Source organism: Papio anubis, chromosome 4 (assembly GCF_008728515.1).
Source record: "Papio anubis isolate 15944 chromosome 4, Panubis1.0, whole genome shotgun sequence".
NCBI lineage: Eukaryota > Metazoa > Chordata > Mammalia > Primates > Cercopithecidae > Papio > Papio anubis.
The window spans coordinates 25584589-25606101 of NC_044979.1; the positions used below are offsets into that span (position 1 = coordinate 25584589).

The following is a 21513-nucleotide window of genomic DNA, read 5'->3' on the forward strand; positions in this document are numbered from 1 at the left end:
AAATAATTTAGAGAAATTTGGTTTGTATGAGTGTCATTGTGCTTATTGCTTAGGAAGTTTCCCAAAGGTTACTTTTGCATTAGAGAATTTTGAAGTACAGATTTTAATTTGTTTCTATTCCTCTTTTTTTGTTCAAGACACAAAGCTACACAACTTTGATTTTTAGGGGAAAAGAATTATAACTTTGTAATATATCTTGCAAGGTTATTTTTTTTTTCTGTTATAGTTGATTTCTGAGAATTTGAGAGTATCAGGATGATGTAGCAATTTAAAAATAGTAACAAAAAATTTTATCTCTAGTTTTTTTCAAAAATCTTTTTAAAACTAAAATTCGACAGGCTAGTCTTGAGTAGAATTTGATGCTCATGATTCACACGTGTAAAGTAGATTTCACTCAGAATTTCACTTACACCAACATAACAATTTTACTTTTCCTTTTTAAAGCATAGCTATACCTTTAGGGATATGATGGTATAGTAGGGTTATTCTCTGAAAGAAGAAAAGGCAATCAGAAAATCTTTGTCCATGAGATTAGACTGAAATCTTCAGTGATTCAGTGATTACTGAATGCCTCTATGTGCCAGGCACTATGGCAAAAATCAGTGCCAAAGTAATTTATCTTTATCATGTACAATGAGGAGTTTTAGTGGGTTGTAACTTAATATGATCTAATTGTGTGATGAGGCTACTGACAAATCTAATGCAATCCTGTGCTTCATTAATAGAACTAGTATTATGTACAGATCCAGGGAAGTAAGATTCTTCTGTCTTATTTTGCTAGAGTATGCCTGGAGGGTTAGGTTTAGTTTGGAGCTAACAGATAGATTGGAGTCATTCTAGAAGTGAGGAGCCCTGCAGTTGAAAGGTGTGGTCATATTTGCCTATGAGAATTGTTGGAAAATAGGGATAATATACTAGGAGGAAAGGTGTCCTCATTAGTTCCCTAATGTCTGGCTTCTCTGCTGTGATGTAACATTCATAAGGACAGTGACCCGTCCATCTTGTTTATCGCTGTGTCCTCAATGCCTAGCACAGTGCCTGGTGTGCATTCAGTAAATAGACGAGTTAAGTTTGGAGAAAGAGATGATGGTTACTTTCAAATATTTGTCATGTAGATGGCCTTTTTTTTTTTTTTTTTTGAGACGGAGTCTCATTCTGTTGCCCAGGCTAGAATGTAGTGGCATGATCTCAGCTCACTACATCCTCTACCTCCCAGGCTCAAGCAGTTCTCCTGCCTCAGCCTCCCAGGTAGCTGGGATTACAGGCATGCACCACCACGCTCAGCGAATTTTTGTATTTTTAGTAGAGACGGGGTTTCACCATGTTGGCCATGCTGGTCTTGAACTCCTGACCTCAAGTGGTCCACTCGCCTTGGCCTCCCAAAGTGTTGGGATTACAGGCGTGAGCTACCATCATTCCTGGCCTAGATGGTTTGTTAATTACTTAAATTTTCAGAGGCCAAGTGGAAGTACCAGGGATGGAAATTTTTTGGTGGGCAGATTTTAATTTTACATAAGAAGAACTTTGTAAAACTTCGTTATATTTGGCAGCCAAATTAATAAGCTTCTTCATGTATTTGAATTTGGTTATTTTAAATGCTTGGGTGGAGGCTGCATGGGGATTTACTTCTATACCTGCTTTTTTGATAGATTATGGGCCAAGATGATTTCAGCTGTTGACCCTTTTGGCTATGTGCTTCTATTTTTTAATTATTTCATTTGATAGAAAATAATGTCAACTAATAAAATATTTTTTCTAACTTAGACAATTCTTGTCATTTTAGACTAAAGCAAGCCAAAGAGCTGGACCGAGAGAGGGCTGCTGCCAATGAGCAGTTAACCAGAGCCATCCTTCGGGAGAGGATATCAAGCGAGGAGGAACGCGCTAAGGCAAAGCACCTGGTGAGTATTAAAAATGTAGGAGAAATTTTCTTGCCTACAAGGAAATCTCTGATGTTTGGGAAGAGCTAAGTACTCTGTGCCAGCTCTTAGTGTTGATAATATTATTCATGTTCTCTTTGCTCAGATTTTGATTTTTGCCTTTTACAAGTCGCTTACAGTTTAGGTTTAACCATCAAGGACTTTAAAGGCAGGTAACTCTGGAAGTATTGAAGTAAAGACCAACATGCGGACATATGTACATGTTTCATGCCTGAAGGATTGTTGTGTGCTTTTTTTTCGTTTTCTGTCTTTTCTTTTTTTTTTTAATTCTTTTTTTTTTTTTTTTTTTTTTTGAGATGGAGTCTTGATCTGTCGCCTAGGCTAGAGTACAGTGGTGTGATCTTGGCTCACTGCAGCATCTGCCTCTGGGGTTCAAGCAATTCTCCAGCCTCAGCCTCCCGAGTAGCTGAGATTTACAGGCGCCTGCCATCATGCCTGGCTAATTTTTGTATTTTTACTAAAGACGAGGTTTCACCATCTTGACCAGGCTGGTCTTGAACTTCTGACCGCGTGATCCACCCGCCTTGGCCTCCCAAAGTGCTGGAATTACAGGCGTAAGCCACTGTGCCCGGCCTGCCTGCTTTTTTTCTCCTTTACCTTTGGTTTTATTGTCTTTGAAACTTCAGGGGTCAGCAATCTAGGCTTCTTTCTTTCGCTGCTGGTAACTACTAGGTGTTAGTCTGGAAGACTCTGGCAAAGATGAGTAAGATTTGATCAATCACTCCCTGGGGTTTAGGGAAGAGAAAATGTAGAGCCAGGGCCTTGGGGGAACAGTCTTTTCTAAGATAATTTTTTTTTTTAAAGAAAATATTTTTTAGTCTTTTAAAAGATTACATAGACATGTTTTTGTTGTTGTTGTCTTTAAAAGTATTACTAACAGACAGAAGAAGGTTTAAAAGGCACCCATCAATCTGTCTTTCTGATATAACCGTGGTTTACACTGGTGTGTGTTTTCCTCTAGATTATTTTTTTCTAGGCTTTTTAACATATTGAAGCATTTAGATAATGCTATAGATCGTGTTAAGCCTCATGAGCATTTTCCTGTGTCACTGAACATTTTTCTGAAATGTAGTTTTTAATGGCTGAATAATATTCTGTCTTTTGTATTCAACATAATTTATTAAGCAATTTCTTATTGTTATTTAATAGATAAAAGTGGAGCTGCTCTGGGTGAAACCTGGAGTGTTCACTTCTTAGCCTCCACTTCAGCCTTCCTAGAAACCCAGATGTAACTCCTTGGAACCTTTAATCCTCAATGGAGCACAGTTGGGAACTCACTGGACAGGGAAAATGGGACCACAGAATGGAAAACTTTGGATGCAAGAGTGAGGGGGATTTTCCTAGTTCAGTAGGCAATTGGGAAACATTAAAACTTTATAAGAAGAAGGCCAGTTTCTAGTCTGTCCCATTCTTTACCTTGGTCACTTCTCTGAAAGACTAACCCATGACTAGCTGCAATCAGAGAACATGAAAGGAAGTCCATGCCTAAGGAATCAGTCCCTTCAGTGACAAATCTGGGGTCCAGGTTGCATGGGCAAATAGTGAAGCCAGAAAGAATAGAGGTGGTAGACGAAGAAAGAAATGTCAGTGGACTGACTGGCAGCTGCCCTGAGAACAGTACATGTATTGACTAGAACAAAGGGAATAAGAGAGGTGGAAGCAAAGTCAGTCATTGTGAAAGGGGAATAATTTCAGAATTAAAGACAGTAAGTTTTAAGTAACTCAACTGAAAATTAAATTTGTTGTATGTCTAAGCTGAAGGATATTTTGAGGAAGTTGAAAAAATGTCAGGTCAGTGGGTTGAAAGGTCATTTCCATGCATATTAAAATCTCCAAATTTGGAAGCTAAGGATGTAGTGGAGGAGGTTAATAGCACTCATGTTTGAGGAAGGTACGAGAGCAAAACTCTTAGTTTTCAGCGGGCAGAAGAATACCTTGGTTGACATTTCTCTTTGCCTCCGAGCATTTACTGTTTTGAATCTTATGTTTGAAGCACTCTTTCTCTACCTCTTTTTGTCTGAATTTGGATATGCTGTCTTGTTCTCTTAGTTTATGGAGACCAGCAAGATTCAAAAACTCAAAAAACTCATTAAATATATACACACACTCAGCAAGACATAAAAAGAGATTTCACAAGAAAAGTGAAAGTATCAAAAGATTTGTTACTCAGCATAACTAAAATACTAAGCAACGTGTTTTGATTGGAATAGTGTATCTGTAGTCTGTTCTCTTTTACCTATTGAATCTTGTCTGTTGTTGTCTTTACTGTTTTGTGTAGCTGGTGAAGCATGAACAACTGGCCTCGTACATTCTGATTTGTAGATCTCTTCTTTACAGATTCTGGTTGTGTGGTATAGATGACAAATTGTAGTACTCACAACCTCTATAGAGCCCTCAAAGCACTTAGGGAATAAAAGTGGAATTTATACCACAGGATGACAACTGATTCAGAGGGTCCCTTCCTTCCTTCCCAGAGTGTTATCAGACATTTGCATGGTCTGCCATGACCACAGCAACATGGCTGCCTATGACATTTAGTTATTGGGCAATTCCCAATTTATTTACGAGATTTCTCCCTTTATTATTGTTATTTGTTATTATGGAAGACAGACATGTTCATTGGATCAAGATTAGAAAATAAATACAAAGAGATACTAAAATCACTCAATGTACTACAATTCAGAGATAGTTACTGTTAATATTTTGGTTTATTGTTTTTATATTTCTTTTTACTTCCCACTAAGTTGGTATAAAATGTTTGATTTTGTGTGTATTACTGTATTTCTCCAAACATAGATAATAGTATACACACTTTTATATAACTCTTAACAATAGCCTTCACATTAAAACATTTAGGCCATGTGGTAGAAGTTTTTATAGCAATAAATATGTTTTTGTATGGTCACATTTTAATAGTTGTGTTTCACTGAGTTTTTCGCTAATTACTAAATTAATACAAGAATATTATAGAACATTTGGAAAAATTACAAAGAAAATCAGTATTATTATAATTCTGTCATCTATCATTAATGTTCAGAGGTATAAAGTTCTTTCTGCCTTCCCCATACGTATATATTTTATACATGCTTTAGGATTTCAGATTTTGCATCCCACCACCCTCCAGACCAGTACTGTGTGGTGTGGACAGTGATGGCAAGCCTGCTGTTGTATGTTAGTTCCTTGATCCCCAGCTGGAGAGGTGGGCATCTTTAGAACCCGTAATTGATGTGGGAGTAACCCCAAGAAGGTTAGCATTGCTCCACTGCGTGTGGAGGGCCACTATTGCTGCCATTCTTAATTCTAATATGTGGGACTCTTTGAGTGGTGGCCAAGCATTGCTTCATTCCTCTTTATTTAGAACTCAAATGTTGCAGCCTGCAGGAAAGTAAAGATTGGGTTTCACACATGTGAAGTAATTAAAAAGTTGTCTTTCAGGAGAACGGGGGTGAAAGCACAGGAGCTGATGTGATGTTGGGACTGTGAAATAAAACGATTCCTACCCCTTACCCCACACCCCCCGCATCTTTCTGTCTCACTCACAGCTGACATTTAGGTTTCTGTCTCCTTAGATGTGAGTCCAGGCTTTTTCTTCCCACAGTTGTTTTAGCGGCTAGCTTTACTGAGGCTCTTTGAAGGGCAAAGTCATGATGGCCCTGTTGTTGAAGTTTTAAAACAGGATCAGATCAAAACCTTCCCGTTTGGAAGAATTGCTTTCGCTGGGGAAGCTGTTAATCCCACTCTAGATTCTGGAAGAGTATACCAGCCCCTTCCTCTACTCAGCGCTGAGTGGTGCCAGCATGTTAATCAGTTGACTTTATCCAGAGGCTTTGGAAGAGGCAGTCTACTGATAATGATTTTACCTGCAAGAAAATGTTAAAAGCAGCTCATATTCAAAATATGCTTCTTAGGAGCAGGAAAGCACCTCTGTGTAAAGAATGAAGACTTACTAGAAAGACAAGACCAGGGAATTTGTAAAGTGAATGCAACTTGATATTATGTGTATTGTAAAGATCTTATATATGTGATCTCATATTTGCTGTCATTAGATTCTTTGTTGAAATTGAACAGTAGCAGGTTGGTTTTTTTGACTTTGCAATTATAGTTTCTTTTTAAAATACCAATTAAAATTTTGACTCACTGTTTTTTATGTCTTACTACATTATGCTGGTTTAATGTTAGATTTTTTTAATTTTTAATTTTTTATTGTTTTTAAAAATTTAAGTAGAGACAGAATCTTGCTATGGATCTTGAACTCCTGGCTCAAGTGATCTTCTGCCTTGGTCTCCTGGAGTGTTGGGATTATAGACGTGAGCCACTATGCCCAGCCACGTATTTCTTGTTACCATCACAGAACTATGTAGTATTTTCTTTTCTTTTCTTTCCTTTTTTTTAATCTAAACGTTAAAAGAAGTCTCAGTTTACTTACTTAAGGCAATATTTACTTCAGTATTCTTCCATTACTCTTTGGACAGATGTTTTATTGAGTGCTTACTGTATGAAACGTACAATGTTAGGTACTAATAATCTATAAACAAAAGACAAAATCTTGCCCTTGAGGAATAAAAGGTAGAGTTTAAAACTGCTAAGTCTGTTATAGAGCCATGCTACTTATAGTCTTGTGAGGATTCTCACTTTTGGGAAGGCCAGGACTTTGTCTTTCTTTTAACTAATTGCTGTGTCTGCATTTATTTATTCAACACATAATTGAGTGCTTAATATATGCCAGTGCTGAGCAAACAGTAAGCAGTCAATAAATATTTGTTGATTGAATAAATGACTAATTGCATCTACTGAAGCCCTGGAAATAGGATGAGAGGAAATGGGGAAGAATAGAAAAGATTTTCTGGGGAAAGGACCCCTGAGCTGAATCTTGAAGTATGAGTAGGATTTGCTCCCAAGGTTGAGGAGTGGGATGAAACAGCCTCAGGTATTGCAGGCAAAAGCATGGAAACATGGGGACAGGGGGACACTAGTAGAAGTTGCTGAGAGGGAATCCTTGTGGCAGTTAGAACATAGCCTATTCTTTAATTGTATGTGTGTGCTGGGGGTTCACAACTTAACCCGTCTGGCATGGCCCTAGGTCCTGTTTATAATTGGTACCTGATTGCCACAAAAAGTCTGTTTTGCCAGTCTTATGGTCTCTATTTTAACATTAATGCTGGTCAGTGGTTGTGTCTAAACTGCAAAAGAGAGGGTGTATAAAGAGACATGTCCAACCTCCTATCCCTTTATGGTCAAGATCTCAGTTTTTTAGTTTCTCTGAGGTCCCCTTGGCTAAGAGGGGGTCCATTTAGTCAGTCATGGGGCTTAGGGTTTGATTTTTAGCTTACACTCCATAATGAAGTATGAAGGGAAGAGCAGAGGAAGAAATGGCAGGAAGCCCAAAGACCAGTTAGAAAGCCCTGTGTTAATCCGGGTGAGAACAGGTGGTACCCAAGTTAGGGCATGGTAGCAGGGATGCAGAGAAAAGAAGAGGCATAGGAACTATTTGGAAGGTAGTATTACTAGGATTTTAGGTTTGAAGGGTTGAAAGAAATGTCAAGACTAACTACAAGCAAGGTTTCTAGTATCAGCAACTTCATATCATTTTAAATACAAAAATTAACAATCAATGTAAAAAATGTCCTGGGCTAAGCATAGTGTGAAATTTGACTTCAGTGTAGCATTGAGGAGGGTCCTGGCCTCAGATACTGCACCAGTTGTTTATTCAGTGCTTGGCAAGAACATTAGTCAGATCATTAGGTATTTCTGTCCCTTTCTGCATTGTCCTTCATCACATATTTATTAAACACCTACTGTGTACTAGGCACTATTTGCCAGGGATGCAAAGATGAATTAGATCTGGTTGCTTTTCTTCAGAGTCTGCAGTTAAGTGTCAGGTTTGTGGGGAAGGTTATTCTTGCCTTGTATATTTTGTCCCAACTTAAGTTATAATTTTTGAATTTGTAAAACCTTATACTGTAGAAAAAAAAATACAGTTAAAAAAAAAAGGGTGGGTGAATGCATAAATTTAGTTTTTGCAAATTTAAGTGACTGTTTCTCCAAAATGTCACTTTTCATCCCCAGTTTGCCTTTTGTCTGAAATGCACCAGTGAAGCAATCAAGAAGAAGAATTGATTAATTTTGTGCTGTGTGCCTTTCAGTTCTGTGTTTTGTTTGTGCTTCAAACTGTGACAGTTGAAATTTCATGGTAAAAAAGAAAAAGGTTTTGAATTTGGGGTATAGAGAAAAATGACTAAATTAAAGGAAGCAGATGAGAACACTACTGCTGTCCAAGTGAGGTTCTATCCAAGGGGGAAAGGATACAACTGGGGTTGTAATTTTGAAATGATCGACATGCTTCATGCTCAAAAGTTCTGTGTAAGAGAAGAGTAAGAGTGATCACTTGGGGGTTTTAGTATCACTGAAATTAGCCAGGTGAATGAAGTTGCAGTGTAAGCAGTGGTTTCCCGGGTTCTTTTATTGGGCATTTAAAGATAATTTTAAAAATAAATCTGTTGTTTTTGGGTGCAATTTAGACTTGGATTATAACCTCTGTTAAAACTCTCTCTCTGGTTGTGTACGTCATGTACCGGTTTTCTTGCCCTAGACACTAACCTCCAATTATTTGGATATGTGTAGAGTATCAGTTTGCTTTGAATTCCAAAAATGAAGTTAATGAATTTGAGCTTTTGCTTTTGACAACTATTGAAATATGGCATTTCCACGTTGTATTGGAAGGATTTGGGCCATTTAGGTGTTAGACATTTTCCTCAGTGTTATTGGTGAGAATGGGCTCTGGGATCCATCTGCAAGTCCTTTTCTTTCTGACTCTTGCTCTCTTATTAGCTTACCAGGAAATTCAAAGGGAAGTATCCCTCACAACAGGTGAGAGCCTCCTGTGCCTTTGGATTTAGCAGGCTGTTAGGGCTTCTGGGGCAGAGCGTTCAGATTCTGTTTTCTCCTTTGTGTTCTTTGTTATCATGTGTGGCCTCTACCTCCTGTGTGTTATGGCAGCATTATTATCATCAGCTGGAATGCACACACAACCTTATGAAAAGATTGTGAACCAAATTTTCTGTGGAGTAGCAGGGCAGCTTTAGGTATGTCTGCCACTGCACTGCAGTGAAAAAGGAGAAACGTCTTTTGTTTCAGTTTGCCCGCCTGGGCTGTACGTTAAGATCCCAAAGAATGAATAGGACTGCAATTACAGATTTAAACTTTGCTTGTATCCTGAAAACTTGCCCAGATTAATATATTTCTCAAATGTACATTGTCAGACCCCCTTTCCTCATCCAGGTTGGCAGAGATGCCTAGGTTCTCTTTTTTTTTTTTTTTTTTTTGATAAAGGGTCTTGCTTGTTGCCCAGGCTGGAGTGCAGTGCATCATCACGGCTTATTGCAGCCTTGACCTCCCAGGCTCAAGCGATCTTCTCACCTCAACCTCCTGAGTAGCTGGGACTGGAGGCACATTCCACCATGTCTGGCTAATTTTATTTTATTTTATTTTATTTTTGTGTGTGTGTGTGTTTAATTAAGAAACAGAGTTTTGCCATGTTGCCCAGGCTGGTCTCAAACTCCTGTGCTCAGGAGATCCTCCCTCCTTCGCCTCCCAAAGTGCTGGGATTACAGGCGTCAGCCACTGCACCCGACCAGAAATACCTAGGATCTTAACATCACCAAATAGCCTCCGAGAAGCGCAACATTATGCTGACTAGGTATTGAGGGACCTGGAGGTGGAGAAGAGTGGAGTGTTCTGGTCCTGGAGATCTCACTGCCAAGACTCAGGGGGCCTATCACGTGAACATGGTGTCGCCATTCTCCAAGGAACTGTGTCAGATTGTGTGACCTTCTTGACAGTGATTAGAAAAGAAGACAGCACAGTTGAGTAGAATGCCATTGATGTTCTTGGCAGCAATTAGTCATATTTAAAGACAGCTAGGGAAAATAACTCTGCTTAGAATGTGTTCTGATATTTTCTAAGTATGGTTTTGAAAATTCATCAAGTTACTTGCAAACCAGTTGGATCAGGGCAGTTCTTGTTGAGTGGTGTCCTAAGTGTTAGCTGTGATAACTTATTGACATCCTGTCACTTGGGTCATTATGGGTGTCCAGGTGAGATATGGAGAGCACTGTATAACAGTCCATAGGCAACTGCGGTGCAAAGGGCTGGTTATAATTCCATCTATTTATGATGACCTGGCATTCATTGTGAACATATTTACTTCATTGCCTGGTCTGTTGGAATTGTATTGAACTGACATCATAATCTCATTTCCTACTAAAGAGGCTAAGAAATACGGCCCTTGGTATTTGCTTTAACCTGCAACAAATTAAAAGTTAAGCATAATCAAGTCTGTCAGTCCTTAAGAATCCCAAGTACATGTTTTGCACATTATGTTTTGAATGAGAATGTAAGGCAGATGAGCTCCTTATATTCTTACAGCAATCTTTCCACATTGTCTTCATGGCTAGTCACACAACTGTCAGTTCTGATACAGTTGTTGTGACTCGTTTTCAACCTATTGTGCAGGGACCTGAGGTTTAGCAAATTCGGTATTAAATCGAACAGCAATATTGTTTACCATGTCATATACTATGTGATGTACCATGTGCAGTGAGGCCTGCTTCATTTTTATTGCACATTAAATTTTTCACAGTGTTGAATATCCCAGCTCTATATTCCTTTTGTGTATCCTTGCTTTTATTGCTTTGATGTAATTCCTAATTGGCACTGAGTTATGCTTTTTCTGTGTTTCTTGATGCTCTGACCTGTGCCCTGATTTGGGGGTGGGAGCAGGCAGCAGCTATCTTCATGTACCCTGTAACTATTCCCTTAACCATAAAGACATTGGACATTTTCTTGCTCACTGTACTCTTCTCTTTACTAACTGTAGTTTAAGGATGACTTCTCTTGAAAATACCAAAGGGCAGAATTACCAAATGAAGAAAGGCTTCCATTCTCTCGAGAGCAGGAATCTGTTTACAAACCTGCAGTATTTATTACATACCTCATTTAGTCCATTCATCATTTTAATAGAAAAATGAGTCATTTTAGATGATTCTGAAATAATTCGAGGTAAGCTACATTGCTGCAGGCAGAATATGATTTACACAGACAGCACCATGCTATTTTCAAAAAAATACAGTGGTATGATCAGCACCAATAATTTATGATTACTTGTGGTAAACTTATCAAATGTCTTCATTGTCATAGAAATTTGTTGATTAGATAAAGCATTTAGAGTTTTCTAGCTAGCTTTTCCCCCTTCTTTCATCTTTTATGACAAATGGTTACAGAGTTCCATACTTACCCGCTGCCTGTTTCAAACACTGACTGTAAATTTAATTCCAGACTTGTGTTTAATATTTTCTTGTTAAGAAAGAACACCAGTCAGTGTCATGGGCCAGTTTTATTGGAGATGATAAAACCTACTCATATACATTTTCTGCTTAGAAATTAAACTTCATCCATTTACAGTTTCTTTAGCCCAGTGTATGCACATATTTTAAATCCTATCTTACCTATCCATAGGTTGCATATTTGACTCTCAGGAACACAGCTAACTCATTGCCTGGAACCATAGCTGTGAACCCCAAAGGCATCACAAAGTGATTCTAGCTAGTGTCTTGAAGCTTATGAGCTTTGTTGATAAGCAGCATCACAGTAAAAACCATATTTGCTTTTAGATTTAGTTTTTTTTTTTTTTTGTTTTGTTTTTTGTTTTTTCATTTAGCTAAGAGCCTTCAACTCTAGTATCTCCTTGGGTGTTTGATATGGGTAGACATCTATCATTCATTCTTATTAGAGATGATAAAAGAAACATTCAAAGAGACTGTGAAACTAAAGGTTGCACAGAGATAGAGCCAGGGTTACAACTCTGATCTTCTCTGCCGAGGTGATCTTATTTTGGGCACAATTTAGCAAGTTTAGTTTTGTTGTTGTTGTTTTTTTTTAACGTGTAATGGATTTGATTTATTACATTAGAAAGGGTGAGTGGACATTTAGGTACATGGACAAAGCAGAAATCACTGCAGCTAAAAGTAGAAAAGGCAACTAATTGTCATGCATGTGATACACTCACAGGAAATAAAACACACACACAGGCACACACACACACGAAACCCATAGCATTATGAGCCTACTTAGCATAGAGGCAGGCAGCCTTAACTATTTGAATAGGCTTTGTGTGTTCTTGCTTAGTAAAATAGTGTATGCACAATCATAATACTATCAGGGATTGAGAATAATATGTTTACCAGCATGGGTGAGAAATATTAGCACTACCATTTCCATCTAAACCATTTTGCATTTAAAAAGTTCTGGCATGTCAACCTGTAAATTTCAGTATTAAAAGACATTCTCTTATGTGAATCCCTGTATTGCAAAAGATACTAGTCAAAGGAAGTGCTATTTGTACACTTTCATCAAGTCATTTTTGAATGTTCTTATTTAAAGAAAGTTTTCTATGGCCTGTTACACTTTGGGAGAAGTGGTTGATATAGACACAAAAGGACCTGGTTTCTAGCAATTATACATTCCCTTGGCCTCAGAGGAATACTAGTATATAAAGGCAGAAACTTTCTCTCTTTTTTTTTTTTTTGAGACGGAGTCTCACTGTGTTGTCCAGGCTGGAGTGCAGTGGTGTAGTCTTGGCTCACTGCAGCCTTCTGCCTCCCGGGTTCAAGTCATTCTCCTGCCTCAGCCTCCTGAGTAACTGGGATTACAGGTGTGCACCTCCACGCCTGGCTAATTTTTGTATTTTTAGTAGAGATGGGGTTTCACCATGTTGGTCAGGCTAGTCTTGAACTCGTGACCTCGTGATCCACCCACCTTGGCCTCCCAAAGTGGTGGGATTACAGGCGTGAGCCACTGCACCCGGCCTTCTCTTTTTTATGTCTAACATAAAGTCTTCATTTGTGGGGAGATAAGAGATGATCCAATTATTTTTGTCAATTATTTTGTCAGTTATTCAATTTTGGATAATAAAGACGCATTAATCTGGGAGAATGCTTGTTGAGAGTAGAGGTAGGCTTGCTGCAATAGAGTATTTTTAGGAATAAATGTGATATACATTAGCAGTGTCTACTCATTAGTGAATTCAATCACTTTTGTATTTTCATTGAGTTTTATGAGAAATTTAAAGGAAGATATTCTACAGTTTGTTTGTAAAGCCAAGCTCTGAATAGAGTTTGAAAAACTATGCCATTGACCATTTTGGATATTTGTTAAGTTTAAACAAACAAACAAAAAAAGGAAACAAAAAATTGGGGATGTAGTTGTATAATTGTTAATGTAGTTTTCAATTATATTTTCCAATTCCAAGAATAATTCTCTCAACAGCAGGTGAACTAATGTATTAAAAATTAGTTTATTTCCAAAAAATAAGCTCTTTTCTCATAGCTCTGATAGAATGATCAGAGGAAGGAGCTGGTAACTGATCTTACTTTATGTCTACTATTGCAAAAACTAACAACGGAGTATTAACATTGCTAGATTATGTGTGCGTGTGTGTGTGTGTGTATCATCATTTGTGTTGCACAGGGTAAAGGTAGAGACACTAAGAAATTAGAATTTTAAAATTCCTTTCTTAAACTTTTTACTTTGAAAAATTTTTAGCTTATGGTAAAGTTGTAAGAATAGTAACAAAGAGCTTAACTCTGATTCATCTATTTTTAGACATTTACCTCACTTTATCATTCTATTTCTGCCTACATATATTATATATATATATATATAATATATATATTATATATGGGGGAGGGGATCATTTGAGCATGATAGAAGACATGCTTATTTACCTCTTAATACTTCTGCCTCTTAAAAATCAGTGTTTCTTACATAATCAACTATAGTTGTCAAAATCAAGAAATTTAACATTGATGACTATTTTAATATTTAGCCCAGATTTCAATTTTGTCAATTATTTCAATAATGTTCTTTATAGCAACTGTTCCTCTGGATACAGGATGTATTCTAGGATCATATATTGCAACTATTGTAATTGTTGTGTCTTAAAATTCCATTTTAAACATGATTTGCAAACAGTATTAAGATGAATACTGTTAACTTCAATTTATGAATTACTGCTGTCATTGCTAGAGTTTTAGTAAGAAGAAAGTGGAATGGGCAAAAAAGAGGTGAAGAGTTTCATTCAGACCTATAGCTTAATATTCTGTATTGTGGGTGAGTTGAGGAAAAATCATTGTTTTGGAAATTTTCTTTTCATGAACTAAAAATGCTTTCACCAGCATCTGTATAGATCCTGTATCTTCAAAGTCCAGCAGGCATCCATGTTGCATCATTAAAAACTGTTAGAGAATAAACTCTTCCTATATTTTGACAATTTTTGAACAGTAATATCATCTGAAATAGCCTTCTCTCTGTCCCTCCACCCTCCCCTTCCAGGTAGACTCCATGTAATTTTAGGCAAATTGCTTCCTTTTCTTTATGCCCTTTGTTTCCGTCTTTTTAAAATGAGGACAAGGTCGTTAATGTAGTTTTCTTTCAAGTCTCTTACCTTGAATAAATATCTAAATATAGGAGTTCTTACAGAATGCTAAGTTCTATATATGTATAAATTGAGTTTTTATAAAGTAATTTTGTTTTATGAATAGGTTACCAATTCCGAGAGTCACATTTATTTTAATTTTCTTTGGTTATTAAAAAAGTCCATTTTAGAAAAAGAAAAACAGTTAAAGTTGAAAGCCTCTATTTTCTTGGTTAAATTGGATTTTTGTTATTGAATACTTATTCTGATTAGTAGAAGTGGTTTAGTCACAGGCCAGGCATAAATGCTTTTAGACAGTCACTGAATTGGAAGTGTCAACATGAGAGAGGGATCCTTTTCTTGGAAATGGGAGCATGGGATCTTTCTGCTAATAGTGTTTGTTGGTTGAGAATGAAAACTCAGAGCTTTGTTAGGAAAATAAACTTAAATTGGCAACAACCTGAGTGTGAACCTGGAGGGCATTATACTAAGTGAAATAAATGAGATACAGAAAAACAAACACTATGTTCTAACTTGTATGTGGAAACTAGAAAAGTTGAACTCTTAGAAGCAAAGAATAGAAAGGTGGTTGCCAGAGGTTGGGGGCGGGAGAAGTGGGGAGATTTGGTTAAAGGGTACAAAGTTTCAGTTATAAGATAGATGAATAAGTTCTGTGGATCGAATGTACAGCATTGTAACTATAGTTCTACAGTATTTTTAATAATACTCTATTGTATACTTGAAATTTGCCAAGAGAATGGATCTTAAATGTTCTTAACTGCATGCATGCATCGTGTGTGTACACACACACAAGTGTGAGATGATCGATGTGTTAATTAACTTGATTGTGGTAGTCATTTTATATTGTATATGTATATAAAGTCATCTTGCTGCATAACTAAAAATACGTAATTTTTACTTGTCAATTATACCTCAGTAAAACTGGGGAAAAATACAGAACTGGTGGGAAAAATATAATTAAGTGACCCAAATTTTTGTATCATAGTGGATGAAACCCCTTTGCTATCTCTAAGCTGAAACAAAGATTCATCTTTTTGAATGCTTGCTTGTTTTCCATGTCTTTCTTCAATTCATTAAAAGTTAATATATTTGTGAGACAGGGTCTTTCTCTGTTACCCAGGCTGGAGTACAGTGGTGCAATCATAGCTCGTTGTAGCCTCGACCTCCTGGGCTCAAGTGATCCTCCTGCTTCAGCCCCTCAAACAGCTGGGATTACAGGTGTGTATTACCACACCTGGCTAATTTATTTTTTATCTTTTGTAGAGATGGGGTCTCACTATGTTGTCTAGGCTGATTTTAAACTCGTGGGCTCAATCGAGCCTCCTTTCTAGGCCTCCCAAAGTGCTGGGATGACAGGTGTGAGATGCTGCACCTGAGCCCCTTTTTTTGTTTGGTTTTTTGTTTTGGCGATAGAGTCTGTCACACAGGCTGGAGTGCAGTGGCACCATATTGGCTCACTGCTACCTCCGCTTCCGGTGTTCAAGCAATTCTTGTGCTGCCTCCTGAGTAGTTGGGACTACAGATGCATGCCACCATACCTGGTGATCTTTTTGTATTTTTGGTAGAGACAGGGTTTCAGCATGTTGGCCAGGCTGGTCTTGAGCTCTTGACCTCAGTGTTCTGCATGCCTCGGCCTCCCAAAGTGCTAGGATTACAGGCATGAGCCACCATGCCTGGCCCTGTTTGTTAATTTTTAATGTGACCATTGGATCTTCCACCTTGCTAATTTCTGACATTGTTTTTCTTCCTTTCTAAACACCTCCTTGCTCCATGTTGAATTTTAAGCATATGGACAGTGGCATCATTAGAAAGTTTCCCATCATTCCCTGTCATGCACAGGTGATAGAAGAATGTATTGGTGCTTAAAACTGATTATTACTTTTTACCTCCTTGATGAACTCAATATATTATAGAGAGAGTGACTCCATTCCAACCTTGGAGGCATCAAAAAGAACAAGTTCTAAATAACATCCTCCTTTAGAATGCAGCATATTTTAACTGTGTCTCTCCATCTTGCACATCACCACTTCCAAGCTCCGTCTCTAACTATACATATGCTCTCTGTGTGTATGATAATACTGCTTTCTCCGTCCTCTCTTCTCTCTCCTCTCTTTGAATTTTTTTTTTGTGAGCCTTAGGAACATGTACACAGAGTGACACAACAAAAGCAGGCTCTTGATGTAGTCAGGTTTTGTCGTCGTAAATGACATGGTACAAATGCATGCGGTGGATTAAAATATGTTCACCCTGACAGAAATCTTTCAGTTGAAGTGAAAAAGCGTCCGTCAATTCTGATTGCAACAAAGGTTGCTGCTGCGAGTGAGAGGGACTTGCCAAGACTGCAAGTTTTTCAAGCTCTATTCTGGAGATACATTTGTTACTTGGTTCTCAGCTTTGATTTGGTTATAATCTTGTCTTGGCATGTTCTCTTTCCAGAATATACCATTTTCATTTTTCTTTGGCCTTTTCTCAAGATTTATGAAGGGGGATATTTAGCTTTTTGTCTGGCAAATAGCAGAAGTTGTTTGAGTTCCCTAATCAATAATTGTAAAATAACTAGAAATTGATCTATGCCAGTTGTAAACCCATCCATACATTTATTTTTTCTTTTTCTTCTTCTTTTTTTTTTGAGACAGAGTTTTTGCTCTGTCGCCCAGGCTGGAGTACAATGGCACGATCTCGGCTCACTGCAACCTCTGTCTCCAGGGTTCAAGTGATTCTCCTGCCTCAGCCTCCTGAGTAGCTAGGATTACAGGCGCCTGCCACCATGCCTTGCTAATTTTTGTGTTTTCATTGGAGACAGAGTTTCACTATGTTGGCCAGGCTGGTCTTGAACTCCAGACCTCAAATGATCTACCCGCCTCAGCCTCCCAAAGTGCTGGGATTACAGGCGTGAGCCACTGTGCCTAGCCCCATCCATGCATTTCTGTTAATGTCTGCTATCCGTTAGAAACTGTACATAAAACATTTTTGTCCCCACATCACTGAAGATAGGACAGAGGCAAGTGACAGACAACTGTGTATTAAGGGAATGCTCTTAGAGTGCTCAGTTTGATATATGGCTGTGGGGCCGTTTCTCTAGATTTGTAATACGTACTTTGCAGGTGAAAGTTTCTGGAATAGCCTCATTTGGGAATTAGAGCTCATCCCAGGTATAGGCAGAATAATGTGATTTGAGGCTACTGCCAGGTTATGCCTTTTCAAAAATAGACTTTTCACTCATTTGGCATGGCCTCCCCTTTCTTCTCTATTTGGCCTGAAATTCTTAATTTCCCTCTCTCTCAAGATAGAATTAAGGGCAAGTGTGCTGGAAGTGCTGGAAGTGTTTAATTTGGCAAGACCACCATTGATAGATATGTATGTTGCCCGGGCAAAAAAGATGCTGGTTAATACTTGGGTTAGAAGGACACATGTTCTCTTCCTCTCCCCGTTATGGTGATACCTGTCAGTTTGTCAGATGTTATTTTGCTACCTTGTGACTGTGGAGATTTCATAAGACCTAAGCTTCTCACTGGCCAGGGCACTATTATTTTGGGAGGACTTACCTGTGCTCACAGATTGTAGTAAGACACTTACTCTTAAATAACTTAGAAGTGAGAGAGAAATAGTGGTCTTGGGATAAAGCTGGAAATGGACCGAGTGGCTTCAAAACAAGAATGGCCCGTTGCTGATGGACTATATTAATACATCTGAGGAAAGGATATGCCAATCTTTATTTTTCAGTCTTTAAAGTTCTAAATAAAAACCAAGTAACAGATGTATCTCCAGAGTATTTAATACCACGAGACATATTTACAATATGATGTTTAATGGAGTAAAAATCAGGATACTCTTTAATAGCTGTACATCTCTATGGATGGAAAGCTTCATAGTAAGATTGTTTTTTCTTTTTCTTTTTTTTCTCATACTTGTATTTTTTTTAATTATCACAGCAAAGTGTGAATTTTTTTCCTTGTACTTTAATACTGCTTTTCTGTGTTTGCTGAAGTCTCTGAAATGAGTAAGTGTTAATTTACAAAATACATTTTCAGCCATTAATTGTATTTAGAAAAGATTACAATGCATAGAAAGAAAGAAGAGATTGTAAAAGACAAGCAATGGTTATATTCTTCTCCTCTGCCCTGGTGTAACAACTCTGGCCCTTGTAGGCCTCTGTCTTTTGTGGAGATGTGTATAATAAGCCCTCTTAGCCTCATGCCTGTCATACATTCAGGCTGTAAAGCTTATCAAATAGACATCCTATTACGATTTAGCTTCCCAGATACTTGGTCTGCAGAAAGAGCATGTCTTAGCAGGAGGTCCCACATATCTGTTCTTTTGGGCAGATTTAATTTTTATTTTAAAGCAATAATTTGGCCCATTGGTTGATTCATAAGTCTGTGTAAATTTCTCAGCCTGTTGACAAACTAGTCTTTCAAACGTGCAATACTAAGTTCACCCAAAGTAATTATTCACCTTTTGATAGGTGGCCTGAAGTTGTTTCTAATAATAGCTCCTGTACCACGTGCCAACTGGGCTTTTCATTTTCAAAACTTTATTGAAGAAAGAAAATTGAGGGCTGGGCATGGTGATTCATGTCTGTAATCCTAGCACTTTGGGAGGCTGAGGTGGGTGGATCACCTGAGGTCAGGAGCTTGAGACAGCCTGACCAACATGAGATCACACCACTGCACTCCAGCCTGGGTGACAGAGTGAGACTGAAAGAGAGAGAGAGAGAGAGAGAGGATGGAGGGAAGGCGTGTGCCCCAGAGGGTGTGTGCCCAGGGATGCCCAGTGAGGTGAGACCCTCATCAGATTGGAGTGGCACAGCCATTTCCCAGTTTGGCCCCACCATGCTATTGCTATTTTAGGGCCCTAGCTCCTCCTTTTGTTTTCTTGGAGGCTGGGCTTGCTTGGAGTAGACGGGGTCAACTTACCTTGCACAATCACTGTACTTCTTGTTAGACCTTGAAGAGATCTTAGTAATCGCCCTATCTAATCTCTACCTTTTCTTCATGAAGAAAGAGGCCCAGGGCTTTTGGGAATAAACCAACAGAGTCAGAACCAGCCTCCAAGTCTCCAGGTTCCCTGTCTAGGGTGTATTTCAGTCTTTGTGGTGGTTTTTCAGAGAGGCTCTCAGGATTGCTGCACAGAGAACAAGAAGGCAGGAATCTTTCTATGCATTTGGGCTGACTTGGGATTCGTAGTTACACTGAGGGTGGGGAAGCTCTCTCCCTCTGCTGGGTAAGCCAGACACACAGAGGAGATTTGGGGTAAATCATTCATCGGAAGAGGCATGGAGATGTATGTTTGTTTTTGTATTATCTCCTATTTTCTGCCTAATATGTTGCAGTTTTCTTAGCAGCCCTTTCCACCATTTACCTACCTCCTCAGCCTAAGTGGCTGGGCAAAGATTAATGTCATAACTTCCTAGATAGTGAAACTGGTGTCTTATGCCATCATCTCTCTTGAATGATGAGGAAAAAACCTAGACTATCAGTTATCTTCAAGACCACTATTATAATGAGTGAGACAGTGAGTAAATATCTCCAGCCTCTGTGTGTTCTTACTTGAAACAAAGAGGCAGAAATATGGTCACTGAATACAGAGAATGATGATCATTGATAGACCTCATTCTATGATTGTAATGACATTATATTGTACTTATGTGGAATTATAGTAAAGCTTTTACAATTTATAACATGACTTGCCTATCATAACCAATGCCCATTGTTTTAGCAAGAGTGGACTTTTTCTTCTCAGTCTTCTTTATGTCTGTACTGATGTGTGTTTGTGTATGTATTTGACTAACATTTCCATTGATTGAAGAGTTATTTGTATAGGACCTACTATATGCTAGGCATTGTGGTCTATATGTATACATCAAAATATATGTATCAAAAATCTTTGCCTTAATAGACCTTACATTGCGGTAAGAGGAATTGGTATACACCATGCGTAATAGATTTTAAGAAATTGGCTTATGTGATTGTTGGGACTCTCAAGTCTGTAATCTTCAGGGCACGCCAACTGGCTTCAGATTCAGGGAAGCCTTAATGTTGCAGTCTTGAGTCTGAATGCTATCTGGAGGCAGAATCCTCTTCCTTAGAGAACCTCAGCCTTTCTCTCTTATGGATTCAACTGACTGGATGAAGCCTGACAAAGATTCTCTCCTTCGAGCAAAACTTTAGTCAGGCTCTGTTGAATCCTTTCTGAATAGACTGACCTTGGGTTTCCTTCTTGTAGAATCCACTTTGAGCAAGAATCTTGCTAAGTCAGTTTTGGGAAAATCCCCCACCCTTGTTATCTGACCACCCTGGATATTATCACCCTGGCCTTGGCTTCAGCAATGATCCTATTAAGTCACCTCCTTATCCTTGATGTTTCCTCTTGGTACTTTTCTATTTGCTGACCCCCCACCCTGCTCCTTGGTTATAAATCTCTGGCTCTTCCTTGTTAAAATTCTGGCTCTTCCTTGTTAGAGTCAGAATTGAGCCAATCTCTCCCCATCACTGCAAGACCTCATTGCATTAGTTCCTACACCTATTGCCATGGGTCCTGTTGAATAAAGTCTGCTCTGCCTTCTTAACAAGTATCATGAACAGTTTTTTCTTTAACAGGCCCATTCACATTATAAAAGGTAATGTTTTATTCAAAGTCTGAAGATTTAAATGTTAATCACATTTAAAAAAGAAAACCCCAAAAAACAAACAAAACCCAGCTAGACTGGTGTTTGACCAAACATGTGGATATCATAGTCTAGTTGATGGACATTAAATTAACTGTGAAAGCAATTGTCTCCACTTTCTTGATGAAACGAACTAACAAGTACTTTTTGCCCTGCATTCCAAACGATGTAGAAAGCTAGGCAATCATGTTGATAATATGCATACCAATGGCTGTAGAGTGTAGAGGTGTTTGCTTTGTTCACGACCATGGTTGTAGGTCTTTTCTGCATAGGTAGGGAAGAACAACAGTTGATTGAGGAATGTCTTCCAGCCCACCCCACACCACACACAAGTGTGATAGTTTGGGACCCTATGACTTCCCTGGGCTAAGGGCCATTTAGAGAAGGGCCTGCGCTGACTCTTCCTCAGTTGCAGT

General features: G+C 38.4%; 1 protein-coding gene across 2 annotated transcripts in view; it reads left to right on the forward strand.

Annotated features, from left to right (window-relative positions):
- CHCHD3 (coiled-coil-helix-coiled-coil-helix domain containing 3) overlaps positions 1-21513 on the forward strand; it is a 293839-nt gene that overhangs the window by 105707 nt on the left and 166619 nt on the right. For both annotated transcript variants that reach the window (XM_021936280.2, XM_031665149.1), the window contains exon 4: positions 1784-1901. In XM_021936280.2, the coding sequence (XP_021791972.2) occupies positions 1784-1901 (118 nt within the window). The remainder of the gene's footprint in view (positions 1-1783; positions 1902-21513) is intronic.